The sequence below is a fragment of the Trypanosoma melophagium genome (assembly GCF_022059095.1).
Source record: "Trypanosoma melophagium isolate St. Kilda chromosome Unknown ctg17segment0, whole genome shotgun sequence".
In the NCBI taxonomy this organism is placed as follows: domain Eukaryota; phylum Euglenozoa; class Kinetoplastea; order Trypanosomatida; family Trypanosomatidae; genus Trypanosoma; species Trypanosoma melophagium.
The window spans coordinates 259,612-282,860 of record NW_027125145.1 but is presented as its reverse complement, the minus strand read 5'-3'; the positions used below and the strand labels follow the sequence as shown (position 1 = coordinate 282,860).

Here is a 23,249-nt window from a genome sequence, read left to right as displayed (position 1 = left end):
TAGTAGAGGACTACTTGTTTTTCGAATTCTCTGTTTTATTTTTAGTTCTATTCTCTTTTTTTATAGTCAAATAAAAGAAAAAAAAATAAGAAAAGAAAGATTTTTAAAGGCAAAAAAAAAACAATTCCACATGAACAATAATTTATGTATCTATTATTTTTATCATGTGTAGGTCTGCACCATTGACATACTGACAACCCTCTTCACACGCCTCTTCCTTGATGTTGGATATACCCCTTTTTTTTCTCTTTCGCACTTCTGACTTCATTTTCTTCTTCCCACTTATTCAAGCACTGTGAACGCAACACCACCACAAAGGCTTAAGATCCCTCTGAATATGTTTGAAAAGGAACAAAAAAAATTTTTTTAAAGCACACAGCAAAAAAAAAAGTCGATGAGAGGCATCGTAAATAGGAAAAATGTGGAGACCGTAGCAAAGCGCTTCGCTATACATGTTAAAAACAGAGGAAAAGATAAGAACATTAAGAAATAAAGAGAAAGAAGCATCTGAAAGCAAAAGACCCACAAAATCAATCTGAAAAAAGATCCCCAGTCTAAAACAAATTAGACTGTATCGTTTCCAATTAAATCGTTTACATTTGTAACAGAAGCCTGTTGAAATACAGCAGAAGTTCATAAAAAAGGCAGTAGTAGTAGTAGTAGTAGTAGTAGGTAAAAAAAAAATGTTTTTTTTTATTCTTTATTCATCGATTGCATGAAATGGAAGAGAAAAAAACAACAACATAAAAGCCGTTTGGGTGTACTATTCTTGGCACAGTGTAGAGAGAACGGCAGAAGTACGTGCTGATGTGAAGTTGCTGATTCCACACAAATCGTTTCTCTTCAAACCCATAATATGCACCCCGAAGTAGAAATAATTATATAAAGAAATAGTTGAAGTGAAAACAGCATATGTGTATATACATACACATACTAAAAAAAAAAAAAACGTAAGGGTAAAAAGAAACAAGAAGAGTGAACATCATTCCTACCTCTTATCGTTCAAATAACGATGTCTTCTTACCATATGGAAAGAAAATAACTTTCTTTTTATCTTTATTTTCCACATCTTAAACTGAGTAATGACCTACCTCAGTACTTCCTCTCCAAAATATCTATTTATTTGGTTATATTTCGCTTTCCCTTTATTTTTATTTTTTATTTTTGAATATTCTCCAAAAAGCAGGGATATTCTATTGATTTATTGAGTACCATTTTATTTGAATGCCACACCATCGCTGCTTTTACCATTGGGCTTCGCGCCACTTTCACGAAGTGGCCCAGTTTCCCCGTTTCTCGATGTGGGTGAAGATATGTGCTGGTCCATATTTCCCTGTGATGGCATTGAGCAAATTGTGCAATTTCTTTCCATGTGGGTATCAAAATCATCCATGAGCAGAGAATTGTTAGAATCCTCATCGGCGGCGGCATTTACTCCTTCATCCAACATAAGTTGTCGATCGGCCAAAGCACGGCGATTCAATTTAACATACTCCCAGTGCACATAACCATTTGCAAAAAATGCTGATATATTTAACCCAAGCATTACAAGTAGAGGAAATTGTACACAACCACGTTCCAGACATATTTCAACACCACGTTTGTTTGCTTCTCGTGTGTACCATTCACCATATAGAACTCGATTTAGCAAAATAGATGAACATGTTGTAGCAAAAAAGCAAAAATTATAGTGTAGACCAGGATCCTTTGCATATATTGTATTCACCACAAGAATAGTTGCAGCTGCAATAATACCATTTCCCAATGCCCCCAACAAGTAAGGTAGTGGTAAGACATCTTTGTTTGTAATGCAAAGAAATAAAACTGTCATTATTGTAATAGTAGTGGTTGGAAGAAATAATGAAAGAGTAATAGGAATTCTTTTATCTGCGCTGCGACCCTGTGACCATACCTCAAGAAAACTCATTGAAAGTCGACCTAACGCACTACCAGTACCATTTAACACTGTCAAAAGTGTATTTAGAGAGTCATCTACTTCTTCACCAGATAAGGCATTAAAGAAATATCGAGAATTATTCATCACCACAAACTCTGTTCCAAGTGTACAAAATAGCGACCAGAAAAGAGCCCACAATCTGAATGTACAAAGACTTTGCAAGAAGCTATTTTGGTACTGTGGGGCAACATAGTCTACCTCTGCAAAAGATAATATTTCATTCCGTAATTCATCGCCAATGGGCTCTGGAGTTACACCGGCTTCCAAATCTGTGGTTGTGCGACGCCAGACCCTCCAATCCCTATTAAGCCAATTAAACGGCATGGCAACAATAGGAGAGATAAGCGTAAAGAAAATGGTCACAATGGCAAAAGCATTTCGATACTCCCATGAGAGATTTTTGAAAGCCACAAGTGCACTCTGTAATGTTAGGAAAATAATGAGAAAAGCGACAATTGCAAATCCAATAGCAAAACGCAAAGATGGTGGTGGTTGTTTTAAGTACATGGCTTTAGTGGACACACGTTTCTCTGCCTCTTCATCGGACAAGGTTCGTCGTTCATATTCGGTTAACACATATGGAGGATGACGTACCAACACCAATACAAGAACACCAATAAAACCACCAACAACAGTTAAAAAGTAAAAATATTCTGCAGGTTTTCCTTCAAAGTATGCCAATTGAATTGCACCAATAATGGCGGATCCCAAGCCAATGTATGTCTTCATAACCGCCACAACCACACCTTTTCGTGTTGGAAAGTGACTAAGTACAGTCACAACGCATGCGAGGTCATACAGTCCAGAACCAAAGTTAAATATACCGTTAAATACACTCAAACGTACCACAGAACCGGCAACAATTCCAGAAAATGCAAGACCCATTAAAAGTGTACCAATTGTGATCAGAAATAGTCCCAACACCAAAACAGGAACAACTCCCAAGTAATCATATACGAAAGCGTAGGGGATTCCAAAATAAGCAAAAGCAATTCCAACTGTACTAATTGTTGTCATATCTGCTTGGGTAAACCCATACATTTGTTGAAGATCCCCACTGAATATATTGAATCCAAAGGTAAGGGATACGGCAATGCATCCATATACTCCTGCTACAAGCATCGCAAAACGTCTGGGTTCATCGATTGGCTTTCCCTCTTCTGGAGCTTCAACAGCAACCTCATACTCTTTTTTCTCTTCCATTTTTGAAGTAGGCTGTAACCCTGCTTTTCTCGGTACGGTTATCTTGCTGTTTTTTTTTTTCACTCTTGATTTCCTAGTAAAATACCGATTTTGGTCGACTACAAAAACTGGGGAAGGAGTACTTTTACTTTTCTTTGCTTATCAGAAGCAAAAAAGAAATAAATAATAAAAGATAGAAGGAAAAAAAAAAACATATAAATAAATAAATAAATAAATAAATAAATATATATATATATATATATATATATATATATATATATATATATATCAAAGTTTGTAGAATCGTGTGTACCGGACCACGCAAAAGAGAGAGAGAAAGCACGAGAAAAACTCAGAAATCACAACATTGACACCAACAAATATTACTCGCGTTTCAAAGAGCCGTTCTCACAAGATCACAAAACTTTTCCAAAGCCATCCTAACTTTTTCTGCTGCCACTGTTCCATCTAAATTGCTTTCCGCAGTTTTTTCACTATCCTTGGCATCTGCCTCCATCTGTTGCAGGCATTCTGGCAGTAAAACCTGACTTACAGGGGCGTATCGATATGCACCTAAACCAGAAAAGAAACGTAGACACCGCTGCGTACGCCATGAAAAACGATCAATCACTGTCATTTTTCGCTCGACATTTGTCTCATTTAGTAGCCATCGTTGCAGTGTTGTACATTGTCGGTAGAGAAAAACAGACATTAGGACACAACAAACGTCTTGTAATGCACTAGAGCATATAGAATGAGAAGAAGTAGAATACAATCCCAAGATTCCTTTGAAATGTAAAGGTGTTACAAGAAACAAACGAGAGACTCTAGATGCTGTTTTACCATCTGTTGTTGCAGAAAATGTTGAGAGCGTTGGTGAACCATAAAGCAAAGTAGTTGTTGGTCCAACTTCTTCTACAGCAAAATCAACTAAGGCGTTGCATAATCGTGACGCCGCTTCTGCAATATCCAAGGTTGTGGGAGGTAAAACTTGATGTGGGTTTTTCATGTTGTTACTCTTATAAACAGCTTGAGATGAATTTTCATCATCACGTCTTCTTTTCAAATTAAAAGTACGGCGCTGTCTTTCTCCATTTTCCTGTTTCCCTCCTTCAGACGATCTAACTGTGTTCTGAATAGGTTGTGCCTCAACCTTTCTTTGCTCTTCCTTAGTTTCAAGAGGAATGTTACTAAAGACATAGCTGTTCAAAAGGAATTGCAGCCTTGTTTCAACTTCAGATATCTGTTCACCATCTATGTCTCCCAAACCACGGGAAACTTTTAACTCAAGTATCCGCCAAACTTGTTCGGCGATATATAGCTGAGCAAGAGGAAGTCGCAAAGTCAAAGCGGCAATAAAGGCTGGGGTGCTACAACAGAGTTCACTCCCACTACATCGATCTTCTTCTTTAATTAAATCCATAAAAGATGGAACGAAGAGACTAACATCAGGGTGGTCCAGCGCACTTCGCACATAATGTGAAGCCATATTATTTCCATGATAGAGTGTAAGCAAAAAACCATACGCGGCACGAAGTACTGCTGCAGAGTTCTGTTGTAATTCCCTGTCAGATACACAATTCCCGTCTCTCTCCACTATTCGTAGACCAAGAGTCAACGCATAACGAAAAGAGGAATTCAAAGTTTCATTAATTCCAATATTTTCGATAACTTTTCGTGTCTTTATTACATCATCGTATTGTCTGATTTCTTGTAACCATAGGCAAAGCATTGCATGTGTGGCGAACGTCATGGGCCCTTCGTAAGATATTGATTCTGTACTTCCTTCTTTATTATTATTATTATTATTAGATATGCCAAGAAGAGGATGCACCAAAGCATGCAAAAGGGACGGCCAAAAATCAGAACATGTCTCTTCTGTTAACAAATCATGCATTGTAGAGACACCACCTCCTGAGTTCGTCTCACAAAACAGAAAACGACTCCACATATCTCTCCATGTAACAGGCAAAGATGGCTCCAAGACAACCTTTCGCAAGAGTTGTAGTGTGTGAGCAGGATATTGTAGGGCTAGGTATGTAGCGAGACCCGGTGGCAACTCTCCAAGTGAGAGAGAAAGTGGTGTAAGATTTGGATTCCACGCCTCAAGTAGTGCAGACAAAAACTCTTCCGCACCTTTACCAAAAAACTCTACGGGTGGACGGCGACCCTCCACACTCTTCTCACTCCGGCGAAGAGATAAGAGAGGTATCGAACCCCTCCTTCGACGCAGAATCCCGTTAGATGTATCCTTCTCCCAGTCTACCAACATACGCTCGGCAGGTCTCATGTAAGACTCATGACTTTGTTGTACTAGAGCAACAGTACTGTACGGGGGACAAAGCTCCTCAAAAAGAAAACGGTGGCAAGCACCATGTTGCAGTCCACCCGCTTGAATGAGGTGAGATGTCAACATACCTCGTTCTATTGCGGACATCCTAGAAAGCGCGGCAGTTGCTGATCTTTGAAGCATGAAAGAAAGAACAGAGTCAAGCACTGCTCCTGTAGACTCATCATCCCCTGTATACAATGAACATAGCTCTACAACGTCTTCCATTAACAAGGTGCTGCAGAAAGGAGATTCCACCCTCCCTTTGCTGCACCTAATAAAAAAAAAATACAAGAAGAAAAAAAAAAATGAGTAAAAATCACATTCATTCAGTCCCGAAACAGAAATAATCGTACAGAGACAAATAAAAATAAAAAGAAAAATAAAAACACAAATATATTATTCCTCCTACTCGCTTTTTCTCACTCACTCTTTCAAAAAAATTTTTTCTCAAATCATCCATAACAATGATAATAAATTTCCTCGACTAACAATAAACGTCAACACAAGGCAGAAAAAAAAAAAAAATACAACACTTCCTTTAATAATAGTAAATTCCCCCATTCCTCCCGTTATTGAAGTGAAGAAGACAGAAATAATATGTAGTACAGAGTAAAAATAACAACCCTTTCCCCAAATAACAAAATATTCCTAATATGAGGGAAAGCAAGGTAAAAAAAAGGGGGTAATTCCTCATAACTTTACCTAGTCTATTAAAGGCTACGGAAGTACTCCGTGAGAAGGGCTGCACCAAAGCCCGTCGCACCCTTGGCGTCAAACGTAGGAAAAGCCAAATCAACATGTACGTGCTTGCCAGTAAACTTAGGACTGAGATGGTTCGCAATGAACTGACCACCGCACGAAACACCAGCATTGTTCGTCTGTTCCATCAAATTACGCATATCAGCGAGCGGGCTGCGGAACTCTGGGATGTGGTACTCTGGGCAGTAAAGCACTGGAAAACATGTCTCACCGCTCGTCTTGCCTGCCTTTAAAAAGGCGAGTTCGGCATCTTCGTCATTTACAAAGAGACCTGCATGTTTGCGACCTGTTGCGATGCCTTGTGCACCTGTCAGAGTCGCCATGTCAACGAGCACGTCAGGCACGTGTGGAAGTTCATTGGTCGCGTGAAATACACCATCAGCAAGCACCACACGGCCCTCTGCGTCGGTGTTATTGATCTCCACCGTCTTGCCAGACTTCATCACCAGAATATCATCATTGCGGTACGCGTTGGGTCCAATGGCATTCTCTGCAAGACACAGGGTGCAGGTCAGCGCAACCGGCTGCCCGAGACGCACTGCGGTGACAAAACCACAGAACACCGCCGCGGCGCCGCCCATGTCGTGCTTCATTCCTGTCATAAAGGCTGGTTGCTTCAGTGCGAGACCACCGCAGTCATACACGATACCCTTCCCGACCAGCGCGACCCTCTTCTTTTCCTTGTTTTTAGGGGTGTATGTGAGGGTCACGAGGCGTGGTGGCTCGCTGGCACCCTTCCCAACAGAGTAAATACCGCCGTACCCTCGCTCGCACAGCTCCTCACCGCAGATGACGTCGACGCCGCATCCCAGCTCCTTTGCATATGCCTGCACGATATCTGCGAAGGTGGTGGTGTTGAGCAGATTCGTCGGCGCGTCCACAAGGCGCTGGCAAAGCTGCGTGGAGGTGGCGATGACGGCGAGCTCCTGCGCCGGTGGGGCGGGGGCGGCGGGGAACACCACCTGCAACCGCACCGCACCGTCGTGGTACGCCCGCCCCGCCATGCCGTCCTTCGCGGAGAAGTTGTGCCGCCCGCTGCGGGCCACCGCCACCGCCACTGCCACCGCCGCCGTGGACCGCACGAAGACGTCCACCGCCGCCACCGCCGCCGGCGCTTCCTCCAAAGCGGCCGTCACGAGTCCGGCGATCACGTCGGGCCGCGCCGGGCAGTTGGTGCGGGACGCCTTCGACGGCACCTCGCCCACCACTACACGCACGAACTTCTCGCCCGCCGCGTTCCGCACCCCTCAACAAGCACACCGAACGTCTTTCCCTCCTTCACTCGCGCAATCGCCTCCGCCACGGCAGGGCAATACACCGGCAGGCTCTTCACAGAGGCATCCTCCAGCTGCTCCCGAGTACCAATGAGGACCGCAAATGCCGACGAAAGCCCTGATGGCTGCTCCTTCTGATAAGTGGCGACATCAGTAAAGTGAACATTGGTCTTGAAGTTGACACACGACTGCACAAACTCCGATAACTCACGCTCCCCACGAGAACGCTTCACCATTACTCTCGCTTTTTCTCTTGTATGTTTGTTTGTTTACTTGTTTGTTTGCTTATTTGTTTATCTTCCTCTCGTTGTTATTTTAGAACTTGAAATTCAACCTTGGTCCCAATTGGCCCCCATAAAGCACAGAATGTGATATGGGAGAAAGAGAAACAAACAGAAAGAATGAAAGAAACATTAACAGCAAGGAGAGACAAGAGTCCGTTGAAACACATTGCCGGTTCCAGTCAGGTCCAAACATAGACACACAAAACAACCCACTTTTTGTCACTCCCTTCCAGTTCCGCACCCACTCTCATCACGGCATCCCTTCCCTCCCCTTCTCCTGTTGTAATGTGCCCTACCTGAGAAGTATCCCCCACACACAATTAAACAGAGGAACAGGCCATAGAATATCAATAAAAACGAAAACAAAATAAAGAAACAATTCTCACTACGGATTTGTCCTCCCCTCGAGTGAGGGTGTACTCCTCCACAGACACAAACACAACTTCCCACTGCATCACAGTTTACCCACCTGATCCATCACTCCTTGGCGTTTTTTTGGTGGTACTCCCACTTGTATACATAAATAGGAGCAGGAATAAAACAAAACTGAGAAAAAAAAAGGCACGCAAACTACACACATCATCATCATAATTAGAATTCCCAACCGTCATTATTATTTGGGACTTTAACCATGAATGAGAGACACAATGAAAGGTATTACCGTCACTAGGTGGGAAAAGTTCCCTTTTTCAAATAATGAGAAAAAACCGGAAGACACCAAAACAAGCTAAAGAAATAACGGGAGGTGTGCATCGGCAAATATATGTCAAAAAAAAGTCCTCGGGAACTAGCAAGACCCGGGAACCGCTACGCTCTGAACACATATACTTTCATACGGTGGGGAAAGGCATATATACACGCACAACCCCACACCCCACCCTATTTTACTTCGTAACCATGGTGACAAAACAGAGATTCGTTGTCTGTTTTAAGGAAATCTAATTATTGCCCATCTACAAACTGATAAATACGCGATGCAACTAAATCCATCTGTACTTCATGCAGAAAAATTAGCTGATCTTCATATTTAGCGCATGCCCTGAAAACCTACAAGAAATGACTACCTTCACAAAAAAAGTAATACAACATATGTCAGAAGTCATAAAAAAAAAAGAGAACCATAGAACAGTAAACACCTAGAATAAAATTTTTTATGGTAGACCTCGAAAGTGGGAAACCCCTTTAAAATCAGCGGGAAAATAAAACAACCCGGTCACCAAATAACAAAATATTCCTAATATGAGGGAAAGCAAGGTAAAAAAAAAGGGGGTAATTCCTCATAACTTTACCTAGTCTATTAAAGGCTACGGAAGTACTCCGTGAGAAGGGCTGCACCAAAGCCCGTCGCACCCTTGGCGTCAAACGTAGGAGAAGCCAAATCAACATGTACGTGCTTGCCAGTAAACTTAGGACTGAGATGGTTCGCAATGAACTGACCACCGCACGAAACAACAGCATTATTTCTATTGGCAACTGAATTACGCATATCAGCGAGCGGGCTGCGGAACTCTGGGATGTGGTACTCTGGGCAGTAAAGCACTGGAAAACATGTCTCACCGCTCGTCTTGCCTGCCTTTAAAAAGGCGAGTTCGGCATCTTCGTCATTTACAAAGAGACCTGCATGTTTGCGACCTGTTGCGATGCCTTGTGCACCTGTCAGAGTCGCCATGTCAACGAGCACGTCAGGCACGTGTGGAAGTTCATTGGTCGCGTGAAATACACCATCAGCAAGCACCACGGCCCTCTGCGTCGGTGTTATTGATCTCCACCGTCTTGCCAGACTTCATCACCAGAATATCATCATTGCGGTACGCGTTGGGTCCAATGGCATTCTCTGCAAGACACAGGGTGCAGGTCAGCGCAACCGGCTGCCCGAGACGCACTGCGGTGACAAAACCACAGAACACCGCCGCGGCGCCGCCCATGTCGTGCTTCATTCCTGTCATAAAGGCTGGTTGCTTCAGTGCGAGACCACCGCAGTCATACACGATACCCTTCCCGACCAGCGCGACCCTCTTCTTTTCCTTGTTGTTAGGGGTGTATGTGAGGGTCACGAGGCGTGGTGGCTCGCTGGCACCCTTCCCAACAGAGTAAATACCGCCGTACCCTCGCTCGCACAGCTCCTCACCGCAGATGACGTCGACGCCGCATCCCAGCTCCTTTGCATATGCCTGCACGATCTCTGTGAAGGTGGTGGTGTTGAGCAGATTCGTCGGCGCGTCCACAAGGCGCTGGCAAAGCTGCGTGGAGGTGGCGATGACGGCGAGCTCCTGCGCCGGTGGGGCGGGGGCGGCGGGGAACACCACCTGCAACCGCACCGCACCGTCGTGGTACGCCCGCCCCGCCATGCCGTCCTTCGCGGAGAAGTTGTGCCGCCCGCTGCGGGCCACCGCCACCGCCACTGCCACCGCCGCCGTGGACCGCACGAAGACGTCCACCGCCGCCACCGCCGCCGGCGCTTCCTCCAAAGCGGCCGTCACGAGTCCGGCGATCACGTCGGGCCGCGCCGGGCAGTTGGTGCGGGACGCCTTCGACGGCACCTCGCCCACCACTACACGCACGAACTTCTCGCCCGCCGCGTTCCGCACCCCCTCAACAAGCACACCGAACGTCTTTCCCTCCTTCACTCGCGCAATCGCCTCCGCCACGGCAGGGCAATACACCGGCAGGCTCTTCACAGAGGCATCCTCCAGCTGCTCCCGAGTACCAATGAGGACCGCAAATGCCGACGAAAGCCCTGATGGCTGCTCCTTCTGATAAGTGGCGACATCAGTAAAGTGAACATTGGTCTTGAAGTTGACACACGACTGCACAAACTCCGATAACTCACGCTCCCCACGAGAACGCTTCACCATTACTCTCGCTTTTTCTCTTGTATGTTTGTTTGTTTACTTGTTTGTTTGCTTATTTGTTTATCTTCCTCTCGTTGTTATTTTAGAACTTGAAATTCAACCTTGGTCCCAATTGGCCCCCATAAAGCACAGAATGTGATATGGGAGAAAGAGAAACAAACAGAAAGAATGAAAGAAACATTAACAGCAAGGAGAGACAAGAGTCCGTTGAAACACATTGCCGGTTCCAGTCAGGTCCAAACATAGACACACAAAACAACCCACTTTTTGTCACTCCCTTCCAGTTCCGCACCCACTCTCATCACGGCATCCCTTCCCTCCCCTTCTCCTGTTGTAATGTGCCCTACCTGACAAGTATCCCCCCACACACAATTAAACAGAGGAACAGGCCATAGAATATCAATAAAAACGAAAACAAAATAAAGAAACAATTCTCACTACGGATTTGTCCTCCCCTCGAGTGAGGGTGTACTCCTCCACAGACACAAACACAACTTCCCACTGCATCACAGTTTACCCACCTGATCCATCACTCCTTGGCGTTTTTTTTGGTGGTACTCCCACTTGTATACATAAATAGGAGCAGGAATAAAACAAAACTGAGAAAAAAAAAGGCACGCAAACTACACACATCATCATCATAATTAGAATTCCCAACCGTCATTATTATTTGGGACTTTAACCATGAATGAGAGACACAATGAAAGGTATTACCGTCACTAGGTGGGAAAAGTTCCCTTTTTCAAATAATGAGAAAAACCGGAAGACACCAAAACAAGCTAAAGAAATAACGGGAGGTGTGCATCGGCAAATATATGTCAAAAAAAAAGTCCTCGGGAACTAGCAAGACCCGGGAACCGCTACGCTCTGAACACATATACTTTCATACGGTGGGGAAAGGCATATATACACGCACAACCCCACACCCCACCCCTATTTTACTTCGTAACCATGGTGACAAAACAGAGATTCGTTGTCTGTTTTAAGGAAATCTAATTATTGCCCATCTACGAACTGATAAATACGCGATGCAACTAAATCCATCTGTACTTCATGCAGAAAAATTAGCTGATCTTCATATTTAGCGCATGCCCTGAAAACCTACAAGAAATGACTACCTTCACAAAAAAAGTAATACAACATATGTCAGAAGTCATAAAAAAAAAAGAGAACCATAGAACAGTAAACACCTAGAATAAAATTTTTTATGGTAGACCTCGAAAGTGGGAAACCCCTTTAAAATCAGCGGGAAAATAAAACAACCCGGTCACCAAATAACAAAATATTCCTAATATGAGGGAAAGCAAGGTAAAAAAAAAGGGGGTAATTCCTCATAACTTTACCTAGTCTATTAAAGGCTACGGAAGTACTCCGTGAGAAGGGCTGCACCAAAGCCCGTCGCACCCTTGGCGTCAAACGTAGGAAAAGCCAAATCAACATGTACGTGCTTGCCAGTAAACTTAGGACTGAGATGGTTCGCAATGAACTGACCACCGCACGAAACACCAGCATTATTTCTATTGGCAACTGAATTACGCATATCAGCGAGCGGGCTGCGGAACTCTGGGATGTGGTACTCTGGGCAGTAAAGCACTGGAAAACATGTCTCACCGCTCGTCTTGCCTGCCTTTAAAAAGGCGAGTTCGGCATCTTCGTCATTTACAAAGAGACCTGCATGTTTGCGACCTGTTGCGATGCCTTGTGCACCTGTCAGAGTCGCCATGTCAACGAGCACGTCAGGCACGTGTGGAAGTTCATTGGTCGCGTGAAATACACCATCAGCAAGCACCACACGGCCCTCTGCGTCGGTGTTATTGATCTCCACCGTCTTGCCAGACTTCATCACCAGAATATCATCATTGCGGTACGCGTTGGGTCCAATGGCATTCTCTGCAAGACACAGGGTGCAGGTCAGCGCAACCGGCTGCCCGAGACGCACTGCGGTGACAAAACCACAGAACACCGCCGCGGCGCCGCCCATGTCGTGCTTCATTCCTGTCATAAAGGCTGGTTGCTTCAGTGCGAGACCACCGCAGTCATACACGATACCCTTCCCGACCAGCGCGACCCTCTTCTTTTCCTTGTTTTTAGGGGTGTATGTGAGGGTCACGAGGCGTGGTGGCTCGCTGGCACCCTTCCCAACAGAGTAAATACCGCCGTACCCTCGCTCGCACAGCTCCTCACCGCAGATGACGTCGACGCCGCATCCCAGCTCCTTTGCATATGCCTGCACGATCTCTGTGAAGGTGGTGGTGTTGAGCAGATTCGTCGGCGCGTCCACAAGGCGCTGGCAAAGCTGCGTGGAGGTGGCGATGACGGCGAGCTCCTGCGCCGGTGGGGCGGGGGCGGCGGGGAACACCACCTGCAACCGCACCGCACCGTCGTGGTACGCCCGCCCCGCCATGCCGTCCTTCGCGGAGAAGTTGTGCCGCCCGCTGCGGGCCACCGCCACCGCCACTGCCACCGCCGCCGTGGACCGCACGAAGACGTCCACCGCCGCCACCGCCGCCGGCGCTTCCTCCAAAGCGGCCGTCACGAGTCCGGCGATCACGTCGGGCCGCGCCGGGCAGTTGGTGCGGGACGCCTTCGACGGCACCTCGCCCACCACTACACGCACGAACTTCTCGCCCGCCGCGTTCCGCACCCCCTCAACAAGCACACCGAACGTCTTTCCCTCCTTCACTCGCGCAATCGCCTCCGCCACGGCAGGGCAATACACCGGCAGGCTCTTCACAGAGGCATCCTCCAGCTGCTCCCGAGTACCAATGAGGACCGCAAATGCCGACGAAAGCCCTGATGGCTGCTCCTTCTGATAAGTGGCGACATCAGTAAAGTGAACATTGGTCTTGAAGTTGACACACGACTGCACAAACTCCGATAACTCACGCTCCCCACGAGAACGCTTCACCATTACTCTCGCTTTTTCTCTTGTATGTTTGTTTGTTTACTTGTTTGTTTGCTTATTTGTTTATCTTCCTCTCGTTGTTATTTTAGAACTTGAAATTCAACCTTGGTCCCAATTGGCCCCCATAAAGCACAGAATGTGATATGGGAGAAAGAGAAACAAACAGAAAGAATGAAAGAAACATTAACAGCAAGGAGAGACAAGAGTCCGTTGAAACACATTGCCGGTTCCAGTCAGGTCCAAACATAGACACACAAAACAACCCACTTTTTGTCACTCCCTTCCAGTTCCGCACCCACTCTCATCACGGCATCCCTTCCCTCCCCTTCTCCTGTTGTAATGTGCCCTACCTGACAAGTATCCCCCACACACAATTAAACAGAGGAACAGGCCATAGAATATCAATAAAAACGAAAACAAAATAAAGAAACAATTCTCACTACGGATTTGTCCTCCCCTCGAGTGAGGTGTACTCCTCCACAGACACAAACACAACTTCCCACTGCATCACAGTTTACCCACCTGATCCATCACTCCTTGGCGTTTTTTTGGTGGTACTCCCACTTGTATACATAAATAGGAGCAGGAATAAAACAAAACTGAGAAAAAAAAGGCACGCAAACTACACACATCATCATCATAATTAGAATTCCCAACCGTCATTATTATTTGGGACTTTAACCATGAATGAGAGACACAATGAAAGGTATTACCGTCACTAGGTGGGAAAAGTTCCCTTTTTCAAATAATGAGAAAAACCGGAAGACACCAAAACAAGCTAAAGAAATAACGGGAGGTGTGCATCGGCAAATATATGTCAAAAAAAAGTCCTCGGGAACTAGCAAGACCCGGGAACCGCTACGCTCTGAACACATATACTTTCATACGGTGGGGAAAGGCATATATACACGCACAACCCCACACCCCACCCCTATTTTACTTCGTAACCATGGTGACAAAACAGAGATTCGCGGTTGAAAAAAAGAATATTTAATGTCGGAAAAGGATTAAGAAAGTAAAAAATATAATAACAGTCATACCACGAAAACACAGAACAGAACGATTTTTGCCGTGAAACATTCTGTTGTTGGTGGGAAAAAGAAAAAAGTGGAAAAAAAAGGTTCCCTACCTTGTATTGATCTGGGATAAGTATTAATAAATCCAGGCGTACTCTTGCTTTCTGTGATAAAGTCTCTAACCCTTTTTTTGTTTTGTTTATGCCTTCCACATTCTTCCTTTTATTTCTTTCCGTTTTATATGCTATTATTAATGCCCACATCTCGTCAGTTTATATATCTTTTGTTTTTTTTTTTTACTTCGTTATTCACATTGTAATATTTTTTCGTCTTTCGTTGCACTATAGATTACGAGGGAAATCAAATTTACCACGATTTTATTAATGATTTCATGAATCTTGCTACACACACATACACACATTAATATGCATTACCTCAGTTCACATGTTTCCCCATTTGTTTATTGCTTTACACACTTTATGGTGCTGGACAAGAGCACCTCATCGAAGTGTCGGTCGTAGCGAAGGGTAAGTAAAAAGGCAAAAAGAATTAGACACCAAAAAAAAAAAAAAAAAAAAAAAAAACGGAAAATGAAAAATACACTATATGGGAGTAGAAACCAAGAGGGCGAAAGTTAACAAAAAAACCAACAACATCATATAATCAAACTACTGATAAACCAGCAGCGATGGAAAAACAAAAGGAATACGAAGAATTGAGGTGAAAGAAAAAAAAAAATACCCTTGATTTGAGGGACAACATATATTTAATACCTCAGCCCAACACCCTCTTTTTTACTGTTGTACACAATGCACTTGATTTCCCCTTTTGGTGAAGGAAATAGATTAGAGAGTCAGGAAATATATCAATTTCCAATAATAAACCCTTGTGTAACTTTTTTTTTGCATTTCCTCCTCGTAGTACTCTTTATTCTCCTATCTTTTTCTTCTTTAAAAGCACTTAAAAAAAAGTAACTACACAGTATACACCACGATCCCCCCTAAACCCCTCCTTTTTTTTTTTTTGCAACTTCCAGCACTCTAACAAGGTTTGGATAGAACAAACCGTGTTGAAAGAGAACTATCCTCGTCGTCCTTTCACACGTACGTGTCGCTCCACTGTGGCGATGGGTGCGACTTTGTCAAATGACGGATCCGCCGGCGGGGATGTCACTGCGGACGCATCTACACTACGCGATAATTCCACCACCAGCGGCATGCACGGCAGACCATCGGTTTGAAAGTGGCGTGTCTGTTGTGGAAGTCGGCGAACATTCTCACAATACTCTTTTAGTCGCATGTACTGATCAAAGTTCTCAGCGTACCAGAATCCGTGGCGATCCATCAACACGCGACAGCGAAGTTTGTGGATTAAATCCCACACTCTGTCTGTTCGGACAAGCGCAATAAACGACGTCTCAGACCGTGGCTCAATTCCAACAACGGTGGCAATATCAGGGCCACATGTGGCCTCCACAACTCGATTTAATACAATTATAGTACGATCCCGCAACTCACAAGGGAACATTTGAATAAAAACCGGTAAAACCTGTTCCCCAGGTTTATTTGGGTCTGAGTTTACACTGACGATATGCGCAGATCTTTTATCTACACGACTGCCATTCCTTACATTGGGTACCTTGCGGAACTTGGAAACATCATTCATTAATGGTGATAGGTTATACGGTACATATTGCACTGCACCCTGCAAGGCGTCGTGTACATTACCCCTGGGAGAGTTTGTGTTAAAAGAAAATGGGTCAGGAAAATATTGCATGTGTGTTGAACCATCAAACACTGGCAGTGGTTGTTGTTGACCGCAGAGGAATGCTGTGTGAATGAGAGGAGTATTTATTGAGCCAGTCATCACACTTTTGTTACTTGGTGTTGCCCCTACGTAACTAAAACTGTTGTTGAATTCGCCGTCCATGTCACCCACATGGTGTCTGAGACTGTACGAAAGTCCTTGGGAGAAATTCTTACTAGTGCTTTTCGAACACATGTGAAATTGCCCGACTGGACTATTTAACATTAAAAGACTTGGGTACAGTGGCAGGGGTGGTGGTATCCTACAGGGTGGCGCTCCAGAGTGTGTTGCGTCCGCCAGTGTTTGTTGCGATTGTGGAGGTGTTGCGTACATCACACTTGTAGGCATGGGTCCCATCATGGTACTAGTACCGTTATTATCATTGTATACGCCTTGTGTTAATCCCATTCCCGCATTAGCAATTCCTCCTTCTGTGGCAATGGACAGTGTAAAGGGACTCACCACAAGACTACAATCCCCGTTGTGTTTCGACCTGTTGCCCTCTTGAGATAAGGATGGTGTACAGATATCCTGCACAGCCTCTCCAGGTGTCGGTTCTGGTGTTGTTATCGCTATTTCTGTTTTTGTTGGGCTTGTCAGCGTTGATGAGACTCGTCCATGGCATGAGACCTTCATCGTGACTTCAGGTATACCTTCTCTTAGTGAACTACTCAAATCGGGGAAATCAAAGGCACTCTCGTAGATACTAGAGTGACAGTTTTTGATAACTCCATCCACTGCCTCTCCATCGGATGTGGGGGTAAGCGCCACAGGCCCTTCACACGACGTGAAATCGGAGGAACTCGTAACTGCATCGTTAGGAATTGGCGCAATGGCCCCTGCGTTTGAAAAGACGGTATCAATTCCCAACACCTTCCCGACTGAGGACATTAAAACTCTGCTGCTCTACTGGGCCTTTCTTTTTTTGTTTCTTTGTTTCTTTGTTTGTTTGTTTCTTTTAGTTTTTTTTTTTACTACGTGTTGTACACTTGTACACTGTCCTGTCTTTTTTTTATTTTGATTCTAGCGAAAGAGAAAGCAAATAAAAACGAAGAAACCAATATAAAGAGAGAGAGAGAGAGAGAAAACTCTGACATTAAATTCAGTCAATCTCAAGACTTTTTTTGTGTAAGTCTTGCAAGTACGTCGCTCTGGGTACAAGGTCTCTCCTCTCCCTCACTATCTTATTACTATTAGAAGCAGTATGTATTTGTGTCTATGAATATATGCAGGGTTTACCAAAGAAAAAAATGTATATTTTTATGTGTAGGAGCGTAAATCAATGTCAAAAGTCAGGTGTTAGAGGTTTACAACCAAATCCCTCTTCACCCTCCTTGCGATTGATTTCAGTTGTCATTTCTCAAAGCAAGTCTGTATTTCACTTTTCGCGTTTTCTCTTTTTTTTTCTTCCTACATCCTTACTTCAGCATTGGGACCCTCACACATCCTTCGTTTGTTTCTTTCTTTGTTTGTTTAATAATAATAATAATAATAATAATAATAATAATAATAATAATAATAATAATAATAATAATAAGAGTAATAAAAATTATTATTATTATTATTATTATTATTATTATTATTATTATTTTATACCCAGTGCTCTTTTCCATACATCCCTTTTTATTTCTCCATGTATTGAATGAATTTATTTCCTCCTTTTTTTCGTTTTCTATATTTTTTACACTTTTCCTTCCCTTGTCATATATATTACCCCATTACCTTCAACCATACTTTCTTTAATTTTTCCTTTTATCACTGATCATCTAGCTTCACATTTCTCTCATTGTTTTTCTGTTTATAGCCCATATATATATATATATATATATATATATATATATATATATATATATTATGTACAGAGAATCCGAATTGCTAGTTAAAAAAGTCAGCAAAAGAAAAAAAAGTAATTGAGTGAGAGAGGTGGTGGAAGTTAAACGGGACAATGCACACAAGATATATATATATATATATATATATACAGACACATTTGAGCACGTGTATCAACCCCCAAATGAGGGAAGTGTTGTTCAGACATATACAGAGAGAGAGAAATAAGAAAAGGAGAGCAATCATAGTTTTGTTATAGTAATCGTAATAGTGGTAATAAAAGAAGGGGGTGGAGAAGGAGGAGGAAGAGTTGAAATAAAAAAAAAAGGAAACAAAAAGAAGAGAGAGGCTGGCTTATAGCTATAATATAAAAAAAAGGGTAATAATTCATCCAGCTAAAGATAAACAAAAAAAACTCTTGACCTCAGTTCATTAAAGGGGGGAAAGGAAGGATGAGAAGACGTCAAGTAAAAAGAGTAGTGTATGTGCCATGTACAACAAAAAGAAAAAACAACAAAAAAAAAAACAAAAACAACAACAGCAAAAAAAAAAAATACAACAAACACAAACACATTATTTATTTCCCACTGCAGTCTACCATGGTCAAAAGTTTGTTTGCTTGTTTGTTTTTCTTCTCCACCAGTGGTCAGTTTTGTGTTGTTGACCTTCTTTTTCGCTTTCCAGGTACAGTTTCCCCTCATTTTCTGAGTGAGTGGATGAACGAGAAAAAAAAAAGTGCCAAGAAAATATAAACAACAGGGAAAAACAAAAAGAAGTGATAACTTAATAACAGAGAGCGGGAAAAAAAATGGAATTGAAATGTCAAACAAAACAAAAGCAAAAAGAAATGCACTCCTTTTTTCCTTATTTTGTGCAGGTGTTTGGGTATGTGTCCAACTGTGTGTGTAGAGTGATGTGTGCCAATGACAAGAGAAGTGAATAATAATAATACTAATACTAACAATAATAATAATAATAATAATAATAATTCTCCCCTTTACCAGAAGAAATAAAGTCTGGTGTAGAGACTCAATTATTTCTATTCTCTCTTCCGCATATTCGCAACGATCATAAGAATATATATATATATATATATATATATATACCAATTATTGCAGAAAGAGAGAGTGTATGTCTCTGAGAGAGAATGAGAGAATAAAGTGTGAATCTTCAAATATACCATTAATAAATATCATCATTTATCATCCAGTAATATCCTAATCATGACAAGAAAAGCAGAATCACACTTACACACACAATCGTAAACTCACTGGCGTATCAAATGCCCCCAAACAAACAAAAAAAAAACCACAGGAATTCATATTTTTGTTACTATTATTCCATTTTTCCTCCATTTATGTTTTTTTTTTTAATGCTCTCAGTATTATTTGTTACTCAACTTCTCGCTTTAACCACATTAATCTCGGGGATATATACACGTGGCGTTGTTGAGGCTCTCTTCTTATCCTTCTCTTTCTCTCCTATCCCATTATTAAGATGAGAGAGAGAGAAGGATATTTCTAAATTCTTCCTCTTAGCCCCTCATTTTTCGTTGATTGCCCTATATTCCCCTCATACATGTGATATTTTCTTTGCTTTTTTTCATTCTTCAATGTTTTACTCTAGATTCGTTTTTCTTCTTTTTGTAGATCATCTGTGATTTCAACACAGATAGGTGGTGAACAATAGAAACAAAAAAAATTAATAAGAAAAAAAAAGAATGCATTCAATTTCCAGTTCCACTCTGGTATCATATAAAAAAAAGAAAAAGTAAGAGAAAAAAAGACATTCCTTTCTCCTTTCCAGTTTGGTTCCGTAAACATTTAGCCACTGTTCCATTGGTTCCGTGTTTCACTTTTGTTTATGACCCTTTTCGAATTCATATATATATATATTTCTGTGTCTCTTTTCTCCCGCTTAGTAACGCAAAATCCATATATATATATATATATATATATATATATATATATAACGGTGTCCAAGGCAGCAAATCGCACAAGGGGAGGAGAGTATATATGCTTAAATGTGTATACATATGTGTAAACAGCCGCCACGAGACCAAGTTCCATGTCTTTTTTTTTGTTGTTTTTTCTGCTTCTTTATCGCAGTTACAGTTGTTATTCTTTCTGATTCTGTTTTTATTTATTTTTCTTCTTTTTTATTTTCGTTAATTTAAATTTTATTTTTTTTTTAATTTTGGTCCCGTCATCTACACCTTGAACTGCACTGGTGCAGACTCCAGAGACCCACACAAAACACTACAGCAGTCTGTAGAGAGAGAGAGAGAGAGACGTATACATATACATGTAAACACCCAATAAGTACGCAAACAAATAAAGAATGACATCTTGTGTTTCTTTCTTTTCTTTTACGTTTTTTTTAATCTTTTTCTCCGCTTCGTTTTTGTTTCTTTTTTGTGTGCTATTCTTTTTTTTTATTTTTTTCTTCTTAAATCATCGGTATTTTTTTTTTCTTTTTCTGTTCTTCCTCTCATGTAGTGTTTTTCTCATTTTCATCACTCCTATAAACGATGTCATTTTCAAGCAACCACAACGGAAGCGTGCTTCCATTCCTCAAGAAGGAACAGCAAAAAGTACAAAAAAAAAAGAAAAAGAGGGGAGGAGATGAGAAAAAAAAATGTATTCCATTGTAAAAAGAAATGAAAAAAAAAAGTAAAAGAGAAGAGTATCCGCAGAATACTGTAGATGGAAAGGAAGAATAAAAGGAAAAGAAGAAGAACGGGAAAAAAAAAAGCAATAAGTGCATAAAGAAGTGAAGTTTCAATATGAGGAGATGGAAAAGGGGATTCAATTTAAAGAAGGGGGGGACTTTTAATGCTCTTTTTGGGGATTTCTGTTCCCCCTATTCTTTCGTTTGAGTTTATTTATTATATTTTTTCGCCCTTCTTTTCCTTTCGTTTTTACTTTTCTCTCTGCTTGTCTGTTTTGTTTTTTTTAACTCTGTCTCCAGGTGTATATATGTATGTGTACATCCGCGTGTTCCATTTCCCATACACAAAAGATGAAGAACAGAAAAAAAAAGAGAAAAGTGGGGAGGAGGGAGGACAGTTGAGTTTTTGGTCATAACAATAGTAAAAAGGGTATAAAACGCACAAACTTATAAATAATATCAATAATAATAATAATAATAATAAAACAAGAGTAAAAGAGTTAATGCGAGACCATTTTATTTTCCCCCTTGGGGTTTTCTTTGAAACAATAGTAACAATAATAATAAAGCCAAGACCATACAGAGACACGCATACGGGATTTATTCACGTTAATCTTATTTCCTTTTCCTTTCTTTTCATGTTGCTACCGCGCCACCGCTGCTTAATGATTTCATTGTCTCTTTGGTATTTTGTATTCAATATTTCTTTTCTTTTACTTCTCTTTTTTTTCTGCTTTTTTCCAATTAACGAAATCTTTACATCACCGTTGGTCTTCATATGATGTGCTCACATCAATTATTTCCGAACTATGTAAAAACACAATTATATACGTATAAAATCCTTATATAGATATATTTTTTCTTTTTTTCTGTATTTCTATGCTTTACTTAACTTGTCCTATTGCACTTTTCTGAACCTCAAACGTTTTTCTTATGTCTCGCTGATACCTTTATTATTGAATTTCTCTCTGAATGCGAGTGTGTTATACATAGATATAGGTACAAAAAAAAAGACAAGAGAGGGTGGATATATATATAATTACTCCCCTTTTTTTATTATTTTCCCCTTCTGTCAGTTCATCCCCTTTCTTCTCCGATATTACTGCTGTTCCCACTTCTTCTCATTTCTTATTAATCTTTTCTCTCTCCCTCCCATTTACATACACACTCTTTCTCTCTGACTCTTTCATTTCGTCAGAAAGTCATTCTGATGGTCAAACGCATATTTACCCTGTACTCGATTTTCATTTTCGTCAGTTTTTCCTTGTTATTATAGCATCATTCCACGTTTCTTTTCTGTTTCTTTTTTTCTTTTTTTTTTTTGGAGAGGGAGTGCAGCAGCACAGAGGAACGGAAATAACAAATAAAATGAAGTTGTATGTACAAGTACACGTATGTATCCACTTTCTTGTCGGTGTGTACACATACACACATTCGAATATATAAACGCAGATATTCATAGTGAAAGGTGGTGTTCATCGTTTTAGGTAGAGTGCCTCAAACAATAATAATAACAATAATAATAATAATAATAATAATAATAATAATAATAATAATAATAATAATAATAATAATCTTTCCAAAAAAAAAGCAAGAATAAATGAAAGACAAGGGGTGAAAAACAAAAAACTAAGGGACGGATAATAATCGAAAAGAAAAAAACCAAATAAAAAAGACACTTGCATTCCAGTGATGAATAATGGTGCAGTTTATTTATTTTTTTTTTTGCTCTTTTTTTCTTTTTTACTTTTTTGGGGAAGAAACTATTTATTTTCTCGAATTTTTTTTCCTTTTTTTTGTTCTTCCTCGAATATGATCTCCTCATTTTAAAAAATTCTTCTTCCTTTTGCACTGATTCTCTTTTTCTGATTCCTGTCACCGCCATTCCTCCTATTGAGATATCTGGACATCTCTGTCTTACATATTTAAGACAATTCTTGTGTCGGTCATAATAAAGTAAGATCCACAGAACAGGAAAGGAAATTGCAGTACGACAATGTCAATTTGTTTGATACACACCCTTTAAATGTTGTATGTCTTTTTTTTATCTTTTTTTTAATATTTTTTTTCATTTTTCCTCAGGGTGTGAGGAGGGAAGGGGCAGGTTGTTGGTTTTTCTTATTTTTTTATATTCTTCTCTTACTTACTTCCAGAATGCATTCCAATTCCATTGTGTATGTGTGTACACTTCCATGGCTTTAATTATCATGTTTACAATTATATATATATATATATATATATATATAATATATATAACACCTCTCGCCTTCCCATTGTGGATATTATGAGTTCCATTTCTCTTCTCTTCTCTTTCCCTCTCCACCTGGTCGGTGTGAACACATCGTTATTGATTCGACCCCCCGCATGCAATGTTCTTCTCCA

General features: G+C 41.4%; 7 protein-coding genes across 7 annotated transcripts; all 7 read right to left on the bottom strand.

Moving 5' to 3' along the window:
* Positions 1-1,216: 1,216 nt before the first annotated feature.
* LSM04_009038 (Nodulin-like) lies at positions 1,217-3,079 on the bottom strand (the record flags this gene model as incomplete). The annotated part of the gene is made up of 1 exon (XM_067334365.1): positions 1,217-3,079. One exon carries the CDS (start codon positions 3,077-3,079, stop codon positions 1,217-1,219), a length of 1,863 nt encoding a protein of 620 aa, XP_067193432.1.
* Positions 3,080-3,533: 454 nt separating this feature from the next.
* On the bottom strand, positions 3,534-5,696 carry LSM04_006690 (uncharacterized protein; the record flags this gene model as incomplete). The annotated part of the gene is made up of 1 exon (XM_067334364.1): positions 3,534-5,696. One exon carries the CDS (start codon positions 5,694-5,696, stop codon positions 3,534-3,536), a length of 2,163 nt encoding a protein of 720 aa, XP_067193390.1.
* A 485-nt stretch (positions 5,697-6,181) lies between these two features.
* Positions 6,182-7,740, bottom strand: LSM04_005088 (putative aminopeptidase NPEPL1; the record flags this gene model as incomplete). Its single annotated transcript, XM_067334363.1, has 2 exons — positions 6,182-7,453; positions 7,513-7,740. 2 exons carry the CDS (start codon positions 7,738-7,740, stop codon positions 6,182-6,184), a joined length of 1,500 nt encoding a protein of 499 aa, XP_067193350.1.
* A 1,345-nt stretch (positions 7,741-9,085) lies between these two features.
* LSM04_007962 (Peptidase M17) lies at positions 9,086-9,457 on the bottom strand (the record flags this gene model as incomplete). Its single annotated transcript, XM_067334362.1, has 1 exon — positions 9,086-9,457. The coding sequence occupies one exon, from the start codon at positions 9,455-9,457 to the stop codon at positions 9,086-9,088; it is 372 nt and encodes a 123-aa protein (XP_067193410.1).
* Positions 9,458-9,512: 55 nt separating this feature from the next.
* Positions 9,513-10,643, bottom strand: LSM04_000086 (Peptidase M17; the record flags this gene model as incomplete). Its single annotated transcript, XM_067334361.1, has 1 exon — positions 9,513-10,643. The coding sequence occupies one exon, from the start codon at positions 10,641-10,643 to the stop codon at positions 9,513-9,515; it is 1,131 nt and encodes a 376-aa protein (XP_067193253.1).
* Positions 10,644-11,991: 1,348 nt separating this feature from the next.
* LSM04_005653 (putative aminopeptidase NPEPL1) lies at positions 11,992-13,551 on the bottom strand (the record flags this gene model as incomplete). Its single annotated transcript, XM_067334360.1, has 1 exon — positions 11,992-13,551. The coding sequence occupies one exon, from the start codon at positions 13,549-13,551 to the stop codon at positions 11,992-11,994; it is 1,560 nt and encodes a 519-aa protein (XP_067193356.1).
* A 2,090-nt stretch (positions 13,552-15,641) lies between these two features.
* On the bottom strand, positions 15,642-17,258 carry LSM04_009592 (uncharacterized protein; the record flags this gene model as incomplete). The annotated part of the gene is made up of 1 exon (XM_067334359.1): positions 15,642-17,258. One exon carries the CDS (start codon positions 17,256-17,258, stop codon positions 15,642-15,644), a length of 1,617 nt encoding a protein of 538 aa, XP_067193445.1.
* Between the last annotated feature and the right edge of the window lie 5,991 nt (positions 17,259-23,249).